Here is a 12479-nt window from a genome sequence, read left to right on the forward strand (position 1 = left end):
TAGAGCTCCAGCACCAGGAAGCCACGCCCAGCTTCTGCAGGGACAGAAACACAGCAGCAAAACACACAGCCAAAAAAGTCAGAAAAAATACCAAAAAACAGACAAAATCCTCCATCCCACCACAAAAATGTTCTCCAAAATTAACTGATTTGTGATTAAAGTCATGTTGTGCATATGTGCCAACCAGTCCCGACACAAAAATGATTTAGTTACAAAAATATGAAGCAATGAGTAGAGACAAGCAACAGCAACATCTTACATCAAAATAGCTGAAAGTAGCTGATTCCTACTCTCTGGATGTACCAGAGGAGGATGAAAGGGAGACACTTATGTAACATACAAGTACCTCAGAGCTGAGTAAATGTACTTAGCACTGTTGACTTATCATATTAGTTGTTCTAAAAGCCAGATCATCTTTAAACTGTGTGATATAATGTAATAGAATCGGATGTGATGTGAATCTCATGCCCTTAAGATGCTAAAATACTGGCAGAAAATTCACATAAAAGGGTTTACATTGACAGCTCTACAAAACATGATATACGTGTTGCAGCATCAGGCAAACAGAGTAAATTTATCCAACGTCAACACAACTGTAGTTATGTAAAAGCACGCTTGTTGACCACAACTGTTTACTTCAGGAAAACAAGAAGCTTAAGCTGTAAATTGACGCAGAGATGCAGCAGACAAAAAACACAGCTAAGACTCCTGCAGAGTCCTCAGATCTGATAGAAAAACTGTTCAGATGCAATGTTTCCATTCCTCTGAGATATTTGAGTTTTTTGCGACTGTGCGGATGTGTCGTGCAATCATGACGGAACAGAAACTCGCTGCAGGGCGTCCCAGGAATCGAGAAATGAGAGCCTGCGGGATGAACCTCCTGTGTCATTTTCCAGAGAATTTGGAATACAGCAAAAAAATAACAATTTTATTTTATTTATGTAATTTTTTTTCATGAGCTGTAAGAAAAGTAAGCCCCTTCAGGTATCTAAACCTTTCCTGCACAATTCTTGTTATGTTTGTTATTATCTACTTATTTTTAATCAAATCTTGTGTGCTTATAAAATAAAATAAAATGTCTGAAGAGTATTTCCTCAACCCCCATGAATACATTCAGAGTGATTTCTGCTTTAGATTGAAAACACATTCGTTCAGTTAGCGGGTCATTTCAATGCTGCATTTACCAAAAAAGGAGCATATTTTACATTTTACCTGTGGTGAAGCGTAGAAAAAAGGTGGTAGATCCTAATTAGCAGACAAACATAAACTTTGTCCAATACTGCCTGCAGTTTTTGTTTTCATCTTGCCTCTCAGGACTTCCGCAGTTACAACACAGTTATATAATAATCCTATCTTTCATCTTTATTGCATTTGCATTCTGATCCTCGCTCACTCATCCCGTCCATTGTCTGTTGCATGTGATGTCATTTCGCGTGAGGAGCGTGTGCTGTCTGTATGTGGAAATCATGAGTATTTCTGAATGAGTGACACAGCATCTCCAAAAATTCACATCTCTGCAACAGCTGATTACAGAACAGGCACACAGCACTTATCTGTGTCACACACGCAGTATCTGTGCATGCCTATCTATTATCACACATCAAGGAAACATCCCTGTCATTATGTTGGCGTTTTAGTTTTTCAGCGTTGGGATGATTCATAAATAGACACAAAAGTTAAAGATGAGTATCACCAGCAAACTTCAGAAAAAGCATTATAGCATCACGGTGCTTTAATTTAATAACTATTTACATCTTTGATGACCCAGCTGGCCAGAGGGCTCTGAGGGGCTTACCCCAAGGATACATTTTTAGAAGATTCACTGCTTAACTGACCATTTTAGAGCATTTGGAGGCAAAAAAAAAATTAGGTCAGGACTTTTCAAAGCTTGATGACTGGGAGCCATCCATCAGTGGTGCCTCTTACACAGTGTGTGTGTGGCGAGGCGGCATAATGGTGCAATATTCCTGCTTTCAACAGGCAAGTAAGAGGGGCTACAGTAAGACAAAATGAAAAAAAAAATCAGATAGGGTCAAGTTGCAATTAATAGTAAAAAGAAAGAAAAATCACGATTAATGACAGAATTTCAATAGTTAATCACAATTAATCTAATTTTTTAATCACTTGTTTTCACTTACATTATTTGCATTTCAAAGCAGTTTTGAAGTGTCTATTGACAATATAGAGCAATTCTCACCAGATTGTCTTGATGGGAATCAAATGACAGTGAAACACTGCATGGGACGAGCATAAAGTGGACGTGTCTGTAAAGAGGAGACTCATGGGTACCCACAGAACCCATTTTCATCCAGATATCGTGAGGTCAGAGGTCAAGGGACCCGTGCTAAATGGCCCTGCTGTTATTCCTTCACCAGAGTTTAGTCTAATTTTGGAGCATGACATTTTTGGTACCACTGGATTCCTCAAGTCTTCTTGTATCAGATGACACCAGTATCATCACGCCAGCTTTAAAACTCAGCCCGGCACCATCACGTAAGGACGAGAATGTCAGACAGCGATATGTAACACTGTAATCAACATTTTAGGTTTCCACTTTTCAATACATTTGACATGAATGATATACAGACATACGGCAACACCATTTGGACAAAAGACACACAGAACCGCAGTACACCATAATATGATAACCAGAAGTAATAATAATGCCAATTTGTTCTGTATGTTTATGATTCTGATTACATTTGTGAATAAATGATTAAATTGGGTGGTAGCTCTTGGTGTTTTTTGTTTTTTTTTAATAATTTCTGCCTGGTAACATCAGCAAAGTCATACAAGTTGGTGGTGTTTGTTTGTGGTCACATTCTTCAGCATAAACACTCCATGAATTATAAGACCCGCTCTAAACTCACGTATGTTTATTAATGGCCTTTTTCAAAATTTATTGCCTTTTAAGTTGAATGCAAACCACATGATGTCTGACTCAATCTCTGGTCACAGACACTGCGGCACCACTCAAAGTCGAGAAGCAGAGGAGCTGTCATCACATAGCGATGGTATATGATTGATATGGGAGTGGAAATAAAGTGGTATAACAAGGGCGCGCACACAACAAAGGGACAATTAAATCACTTATTTCCACATTGATACAAGCAAAAATATGACCAGAGGATTTGAATATGGCAGTTGAACACTCACACACACTCATTACAGAGGCTCGGCTCTTTTCTCTGGAGACAAACAGAGAAAACGGATGTGTGTTTGCAGGCAGCTCTGTGCTGTCAGCTCCCCTGACAGACCTGTAGAGCAGGCCCGCTCTCTAATCTGCTGCCAGCTCGTCTGACGGGAAGTTTGTCTCACTTACCTCACATCTACCAGGTGACGCTGCAAGGGCGTGGCCTGAGAAGGTTTCATTTGTTTCATTGTCGTCCTATTTTTTTCTCAATAATTTGCATTTAAACTGACTGGCAGATTCAAAACTCTCTAAGGAGGGAGCTTAGGTAGCTGTCAGCCTGCCAACGGGCTCATCGAGTCGTATTAACAGTGTCATTAAAGGTTTCAGCAGAGTAGCAGGCTGAATGAGGTGACAAAAGCTTTCGGTAAATACATTTTGGCAGCACTGAGGTTCGTCACATGTGAGAGGACAGAAGGAGAGCAGCACCGGACTTTCCTGTCCAGGGAGGAACCCGGTCCCAAAACAAATAACAAGAAAGAAACTGAAGGAAGAAAGTATAAATCACACTGGTTGCAAACATCAAAAGCAACGCAATGCCACTGCTTTCAGTTACAGCATTGATTTTATACATAAATATCCAAGCACATAGGTGGATTTATAACAATAAAGGTTCTTGTCAAACAGCCACAGTGGTTTATTATTATTCTACTGTCAGCTGAATCATTTTTTCAGAGACATTTATGATAATAAATAATATTATCATCTATATATAAGGCAATTCTTGGTCTGCTCCTGTACTACATGTGTTTTTATCATGCAGAAAACAGCCTTCACTGCATTTTCAGGACCTGTTATTGCTCTTTGTCCCAAAAGCTCAGACAGAAACTAGGAAAGGGGCTTTTGGGTATTTGTGTATATTTAGGTATTGCACCCTTTGCCTGGAATTTGTTGAAGAATGACTTGAAACTCAGCTGGTGTCATTAAATGTTTTTAAATCAAAAATGAAAGACTTAGAGTCGATGTTTTTAGCTGCCTGTTTGTACAAATTACTTCCAGAAAACTGTCTTCTGACTCACAAATAGTTCTCTTTTATTGCAGATTTAGTGCTTGTGAATTATATTTTGTCTTAGCTACGGCTCCCTGGAAAAAATACTCAATCAGACTTAATCTCAATGATATCAAATTGGTTAAATAAAGTAAAAAAAAATTAAATAGAAACAATAGAATCGAGGATTAAAAACTGCACGTTTGAGACTTTTTCCATGATAACCTGTAGCAGATACAATGTGCCTTTCATCACAGATCGTATTGCCATAAAAGGATCTAGAGTTTGGAAAAGCGATCCTTTGTGCCAAGACCGGTTCTGCAATGCCACCCAGGTTAATCCCTTAGACTACAGCTCAGTCTTATCGGCACTTCTGTTGTCATTAATGTGAACACAATGCAGTTTAGTGCGGAGGAGGCTGAGCACTGTTGAACATGAATCAAATCTTTTTGTTTTGTTTATTTTTATAGCCAGGTCTCTACTTATTTAATCATTTTTCATCATCGTAAAGGGACACATATTTTTCCTCTTACCTGTAGTGCTATTCATCAGTCTAGATTAATTTAGTGTGAGTTGCCGATTGTTGGAGATATCAGCCGTAAAGTTGTCTGCTTTCTCTCCAAGATAATGGAAATAGATGGCACTTGGCTTCTGGAGCTCAAAGCAACAAATAAAAAATAAAAAACAGCAGTTTCTCTTTCTACCAAAGTACACCCGGAAACTGTATCACTGTGCAGAAGGAACAGTACATCTACTCAGGGATGAGCGGTTCATGTTAACGCCAGCGCCAGATGTGAACATTAATGGTGTCTTCCTTGGCTGAGCGGTAAAGTTAGTTAGATCTGAGGTGATACAATTGGCGGGCATAGTTCGGTAGAAAGAGAAACCGATAGTTAGTTTTTCAAAATGTATAAAAATAGAAAAAAAAAACTTTACTAGGGATACACAATAATATCAGTATCGGTATCGGCAATGACTTTAAAGTGAAATATCAGCATTAAAGTGATATGGCCAATAAGATGACACTTTAATTATGTGACTTTAATTAGCTGAAAAAGGTCAAATTGCCCTGGTTTTGACAATTGTCAGGATTGTTGTATGGAGAGCAACATTCAAACATGTTAAAGTGGGAGGAATTTTACGGTTTTATTTGAAATTTGTTACATAAATATAAATATGACATTTGTATATGTAAATTAAGAAGGCTTTCTTGTCTTCCCAGTTTATGTGTACTTTGTATTTTATGTCCACATCTGTTACACTGTTACCATTTTACTTCATTTGAAAAGCGAGGTGATCAAGTGCATTTTGAGCGTTACAGAGAAGAACAATAAGGCGGCAGTTGGAGTCCCTGAGGTAAGCTCTAGTGACAAACAGTCAGAGGAAACTGATATGGTGCCTTACATTGTTACCTGCCCAAAATGCAAAAATATATATACATTTTCTCCACTAACTTTTTACTTCATAAACAGTAAAGTTAATACAGTCTCATAAAATCCTGCATGGAGAAATTAGCCCGCAGGGTAACATGTAAATTCGTGTCCCACAGGAAGACACACTCCCACAGCTGTGTGTGTTCAGCAGACAGAGAACGAGGTGGCCGGTAAAACCTCCTCCTGTGAGGCAGGGAGGGATTTTATCATTCAAATCCAAACTGACATCAGGTTACACCTGCCTGTGTGGACAGGTAGGTAGAGTGGATAAACTGACACATTTCGAACAATACGGTGACGCTTTCTTCCTTCCACATCTGTCAGCCAAGAACTCAGCACACCAGGAAAACAATACAATGATGCAACGCTACATAGAATAATGGCATTGTATGAGGACAGTTTCTGTTGAGTCACATGACAAGCCTTTCTTTTAAATTTATTGGTCAATGTTTAAATTTTCTGTTTTATTCCTTTTGTTACATAGACAACTGCATACTATTTTATTTCTACATTTTGACTTCTGCACTTTTTATGTTCTACGTCTTGGATTCTCATTTTAACTTGCATGTTTTTCTTTTATACATTTTACATTGTTGGAGAGAATTTGAGGACAACCACTGCTCCAATACTCTGGTTAAGCTGTGGTAAGGTTTAGGCATAAAAAACTAAGGAAAAGATCAATTTGGTGGCACAATCACAGTGGGAGAAGCTGCTGATGTCTCTGGTATAAAACAACCTTTTTCAGATCTATCCTGGCTGGAAAAGCAGTGACGGGTCACTACAAAACACCCTTGTCTGGAGCCTAACAAACCGTTAGAAACACAACCCTCTATCCCCTCCACCTCCGGATAACGAAGTCAGCTCATATACAATGTCACTTTAGAAATGTTGATATGATTTGTCTGAAACATACAAATGTAAATTATCCTTGGTTTGCAGAAATGTGCAATGCCATACAATTGTCTTTTGGCGACTAAGCAGCCTCACAACTCTTGAACGTGTCATGATTGTGTTTTGATGAAGATTTTGGTGTGTGTATGTGTGTGTGGGTGTGTGTCAGTGTGCACTGCAGGTGGTGAACAGGCTACTCCCCATCTCAGTGGGACTCCGGCCTCTCCCACTAAACCACGAGTTTCCTACACCCAAAACACCATAATCTGATTTCACACATCCACCGTTTAGACAACGAAGATCCACAAAACTGACATAAAACACAAATGTAATGAAAACCAACTGCAACAGGACAGACGGTTTAAATTGCAGGCTATTTTTAAATTTCAAAACCGTCACAGAAATACTGGAAGTGAAGCACAAAAGCAAATGTGCAATCACGGCCCGATTATAAACGGAGGTAATTAAGAGTCCACACCTCTGGCTGCAGAAAGCCTCACAGTGTTTTTGTGCTGCCAAACCTCGACACTACCTATGATTTACACTCAGGGGGGTTACTGCTGGTTTATGGGGCCCATTCAGAAGCCCTGAGGTGTCCCTCCGGGTCACTCCCAGGTTTTCTCCTCTGCCTCAATTCTGGCTGTTTCGCACCTCCAGGAGGGACTATTATCCCGTCAGAGGGCCGCTCTTCACAGCCACGTAACGCTTCAGCCCGTGAAAATCACACCCTTCTGCTTGTTTTGATGGCCTGCGGTGCGTGGAGTTCACACGCAGGTCTGACCGGGAACTGCAGATGGTCATGGAGAATCAGAGTGGAAAAAAAACAAGGCCAAGAGAGGAAACAGAGGCGGAGAGGTGGTGAAAACAAGTTCTCTGAACTTAAAACTGTGGGCACAGGGGACCCTTTAACCTTTCAGTCATATTGTTACAGATGAACAACCAGGAGGAATTATGAAGAGGTAAACTCTTATACTGGCAGAAACTTACAAACATATAATTAATGTCCTCACTTTAATATGTAGCAATGTGTAAACAGTGTTACTTAACAGCACCGTTATTGTTTTACAAGTCTCAAGTGAAGACAAACAAATCCCAAGTCAAGTCTCAAGTCCTAAGCCAGGACTTACTGTTTCTTGTGCAACTTCAAATGTTGCATTAAGCTGGGTGTTGTTGTATCTCCACCTGTAATTTATGACCTTTTTTTTTTTTTTTTGACCACCTCATAGTTTTTGTGCACATATGAAAGTTGGTTTTATGTTTTCTATTCTTCATGGTTCTCTCCTGCAACTTGATTGGACGCTGTTGGAGACACTGGTGTTTAAGTCCAAGTCGAGTTGCAAGTCTTATTTTGGTTTTGGCAAACTGAGATTAAAATTACCAAATTTGTGACTCGGTTCTGACTTGAATCTTGGTCATATGACTCGAGCCCACACCTGTGCTTTACAATGAGCACTGGACACTTATGATCCTCCATAATTAAAAACCATTGCCTCTTTGCTTTAGTGCTGTTCAAAAGTGATTGGTTTTTACATTAAAAGTGAGTTTAAAAAATAATTTTTTTAGAATTTGAGCGCTAATCTGAGACAAGATTTGTTGCATAATTACTCAAAATACAATTTAACAGGTTGCGTCAGGTCAGCGATTATATATTTCTGGAGTTTAGGCCTTAATTAGCTGTCAGAAGGGTCTTTCCACTGCAACAAAGTATTACTCATTCTGGATCTTACATATGCTGTCATTATTGTCATTTGGTCCATGAGGTAACCGTAAGTAACATCTCTGAAAAACAGGTTTGGTATAACAACAGTCTCAGTGAGGTGACAGCTGAGGTAAACGTGAACAACTGCCACTAAGTTTTATGAAGTTATGAGGAAGTGAAAATGCACTTAAGGAAGAAGGTGTGGATGTTTATTTATGAAAACACAACGTAAACACATCACATCTTACACTACATCTTTCTTTTCTAAAGCTTTGTGTGAACATACAGGGTAACCACAAAGGCTGCACTCTTATGTAACTGTGGACAAAAGTAGGATTACTTTTCTGTACATTTATGTGCATTTTGTCTGAAGTGATTCATGAAAAGTTTGATTTGGGTGAGTTTGAATAAGTGTGGCGCTGCCCCCTACTGGAGAGGGAGAGTAAAGCTCCTTAAAAGCATTTACCCTAAAAAGACACCATCTACAAGTTACAGCAAAAAATTTAGGAACAAAATTGATTTATGTTTTTTTAATCAAATTTATTTTTTATCAAAAATACAGTGCGGGAATGTTTGTAAAATACAGACATTTGCATAATATAGTCAATTCAAATCTAAAGGTATAAATAAGTAAAAAATATTAAAGGTAATTTATAACTTCTAATACAAATCAGTGAGAAGATTTGTCTCTTAAGGTTTGAACAAGTAGTCTAAACATCAGTGCTATTTTTCACATATTATTCAAGTCACTACACAACAGAAAACAGCATGAATTCATCATGAAACTATTTCCTTTAAAACATGGCACAGCTTACATTTGTATTCAGTACGTTACATTCACATTCATACAAGTGAGAAAAGGAGAAAAATTTAAAGAAAAAATATAAAAAAAAGATTACTGCTTTCATCCACTGAAAACAATAACGTTTAAAGAAATATTGACCGTATACTGCATAGCCAGAAACATCGCTAATGTATGACTTTTGTGTTGTCAGCACTTTGAAAGTATCTCCTGACAGCTTTTGTAAACTTTCACCAAGCAGTTGAGCCTTGGCTTTGAGCTCTGAAAAATGACAAAAGGGCGTTTATTAGAAACATGTTACTCTAAATAAAACTGTGTACATTCAAAACCGTTATACAGGAGGTAACCAAAACTCAAAATACTGTCTTTGTTCGTTTCTGCAAACTACAAATACTTTTGTTCATCATTTTATGATTGAAACTTTACCCTGTGGTTAATGTGTGGTAAGTTAGCCCTGTGGGGCAAACAAAACTCCACCACTAACCCAAAAAAGGGTTTGTGTTTAGTTTATTTGCACATTCAGAGATGATGGGGAAAAAAACAGAGAAAAGGGGATATTAAACAGTTTACAGTGCAGGTGAGGCAGTAACCCACAACAGGCTTTTCTAAGGACCTCACCAAAAGAAAAGAAAATACACAGATTTAAAAATACAGCACAACGCATGAAATAACAGCATAAGACACCTTTAAATACCCAAATCCAGTTTTTACCCAAAAACATGCAAACAAGACAATAAAGTCCCCAAAACTAAGAGGCAGCAAGACCAGCAGCTCTCACACAAGAGACCTCTGGTAATGACTGCTAACTTATTTTAAAACTTGATTTTAAATCATATTTTATCTCTGCATCTCTTGTCTACACTTACGCTATTTTTAATAGGGATTTAAAAAAAAAAACTTGTACTCATTTTACCTTCTTTTTAAAAATGCATCTCTTTATTCTATTATTGTAAATCTGCACGCTTTATTATGATTTTATATTGTATTGCTCTGTGATATTTTATTGTTCTGAACTGCCCTGTTGTATGAAATGTGCTACATAAATAAAACTGCTTTGCTTTGTGCTCTCTTCTGCTGCTGCCACAGCAGCTCTAAAAGAGCTCCCTCTCAGTACAGGTGCAGCTTATTAAGCAATGCACCTCGTCAGGCGACGCAGCACACATGGGCAGAGCTACCAGAGAGAAAAGACAACGGCACAGAAAGATACATGGCTCTAACAAGACACAAATCCCTGCTAGGAAACGGATTGTTTTGGTTAAAAAAAAACATGACGACTGCCTTTCTCTGCACTATCCTGGCAGCAAATGCAGCGATTTTTCAGTAAAAAATAACCGCTAAACAGCAAAAGGTTACAACAAAACACCCACGTTTTGTGCCTAAAAAGCTGCTGATAACACAGCAATGCCTCGCTAAAACACGACAGTGGTTTACAGAAACGTAAAAAGCCAACATTTGTCGTGGCAACTGAACTGACAAGAAACAAAACATCAAAAGTAACCTCACCTGAAACAATGGCACGACACTTGACACAGCGTTAGGATCTGAAGGGTCCTTCAACAGCACACAAAGGTAGTAGATGATCTGATGCTGAAATAAAAATATTAGATGTCAATGCGCTCTTCTCACAAACGCATAAAGTGACATAATCGTAGCACACAGAACAATGTGAATAATGTAAATTTGCACACAATTAATAGACACATAAATGTCCTTATTTACCATGTAAATAGCCTCATTGATGACAATATCCTTGATGTTGCTCATCTCGATGAACGTGGTGGTCTCGCGGCCTGAGGCGTAACTGGAGGTCACCTGTATGCCCAACGAGCCGATGACAAGCAGGGACTCGTGGTCGACCTTCACAAAGTGGATGTGAAGCATCATGCCGCCCAGAGTGACTAATATAGCACTGGACAGAACTGCGGTGTTCTGCAAGAGTTTAATGTGAATTATTATAAACCATTAAAAAAGAATAATACCCTGATCATTTAAATATATGGATAAAAAGGAGCATCACCAATATTTTTTCCACTACAAGAATCTTGGTCTAGTCTTAAGAAGTTAAGACAGGACCTCATCAACAGACACAGAAGTACATAAATAAATAAATGTAGTTGTACAAAGAGTAGAAGAAAATTTAAATGTTCACTTTAAAGTCCTGTTAAATTATTAGCTATAATAAATTAATTTTAAGCATCTATTAATAGCAATATTTGTACAAACATTTATTTATTCATTTTTTACTTATTAATTTATTTCAATATTCATTTCAGCATTAATTTATTCTTTTATCTTTTTATTATTCAAATGTGTATTTATTTATGCATTGATTTACATAGATTCAAGATTCAAATAAACTTTATTGTATATCATATAGTGACAGAAAATTGCCCTCGGTTAAGGGCTCAAACAACATGATAAAAAAGCATTCACACCCATGACACTCACATAAAATCACACAACAATATTGATATTTATTTTTGTATTTTTCTATTTAATTATTTATTTTACCCATTTATATATTTATTCAAACAATTATTCCTGTAATTATTTAGAAATTTAATATTTTTATTTACACATTTATTTATTTATTGAGGTCATGTTTTATCCTCCATAGCTAGAAACTAAAGTTATTAAATAACTGTAGAGGCGTAAAAGATACCAGTATGGCCTTGCGTAGAAATAGTGGTATAAAGTAGTAGTACTTTCCATCACTGTACAACAGCAATAAAGATAGAGTGACTGTTTAATTTACTTTGACTAAATGCTACATTTTTAGCCATTACAAAAAGGAAAATTATACATCTCGATACTAGAATAGAAGATGTTATAGTTTAGTTTAGTTTAGTTCAGTTTAGTTTAAGATAGGATAGGATAGGATAGTTTAGGATAGGACAGGATAAGATAAGATAAGATAAGATAAGATAATCCTTTGTTGATCCCCAGGGGGGAAATTCAAGCTTTGCAGCAGTACAGGGTAAAAGGTAAAGGTCAAATAGAATAACACATAACAGATAAAAGATCAATATATGCTATACAAAAAATACAAATCGAATAAAAAGTAGAAGCACAAATAAAAACTACAGATACAAAATAAATATTAAAGTGCAAGAATTTGTATTGTCAGTGCAGTGACAGCATGTGGCCTCCGCTGCTGATGGCGGTGGGTTATTGACATTAGTTTTGTTTTAGTCAATATTTAGCGATATCTGCACAGTGAATATGGCAGGAATGACTGATGTAAGGCTCAGAAATGTGACTCATTGGTGCGAACTCACCTCTGTGATGAAAAACACAGCGTAGGCCAGCAGCCACACACAGCAGGTGTACACCACCACCTTACCGATGGACACTTTGGGGACGCTGACAGTGAACTCCCTGCACAGACTGGAGTGACTCTGACAGTCCAGGGATATGGTTTTGCCTCTGATGTCAGTGAAGGCCTCATCTTCCATCGTGAAGGCAACAAAAACAGG

The 12479-nt window shown here is 37.8% G+C and overlaps 1 protein-coding gene across 1 annotated transcript; it reads right to left on the minus strand.

The window, feature by feature from the left end:
* Positions 1-8408: 8408 nt before the first annotated feature.
* On the minus strand, positions 8409-12458 carry pigh (phosphatidylinositol glycan anchor biosynthesis, class H). Its single transcript, XM_042503693.1, has 4 exons — positions 12282-12458; positions 10723-10932; positions 10507-10590; positions 8409-9264 (listed from the first exon to the last, which is right to left on the minus strand). Exons 1-4 carry the CDS (start codon positions 12456-12458, stop codon positions 9193-9195), a joined length of 543 nt encoding a protein of 180 aa, XP_042359627.1. The 3' UTR covers positions 8409-9192.
* Between the last annotated feature and the right edge of the window lie 21 nt (positions 12459-12479).

This window comes from Plectropomus leopardus, chromosome 16 (assembly GCF_008729295.1).
Source record: "Plectropomus leopardus isolate mb chromosome 16, YSFRI_Pleo_2.0, whole genome shotgun sequence".
NCBI classification, from domain to species: Eukaryota; Metazoa; Chordata; class Actinopteri; order Perciformes; family Serranidae; genus Plectropomus; species Plectropomus leopardus.

Coding starts and splice junctions, on each gene's coding strand:
- pigh (XM_042503693.1), bottom strand. CDS start 12,458: ATGGAAGATGAGGCCTTCACTGACATCAGAGGCAAAACCATATCCCTG. Junction 10,933..12,281: donor CTGTGTTTTTCATCACAGAG/GTGAGTTCGCAC, acceptor AAACTCTTGCAG/AACACCGCAGTTCTGTCCAG. Junction 10,591..10,722: donor TCAATGAGGCTATTTACATG/GTAAATAAGGAC, acceptor TTTTTATTTCAG/CATCAGATCATCTACTACCT.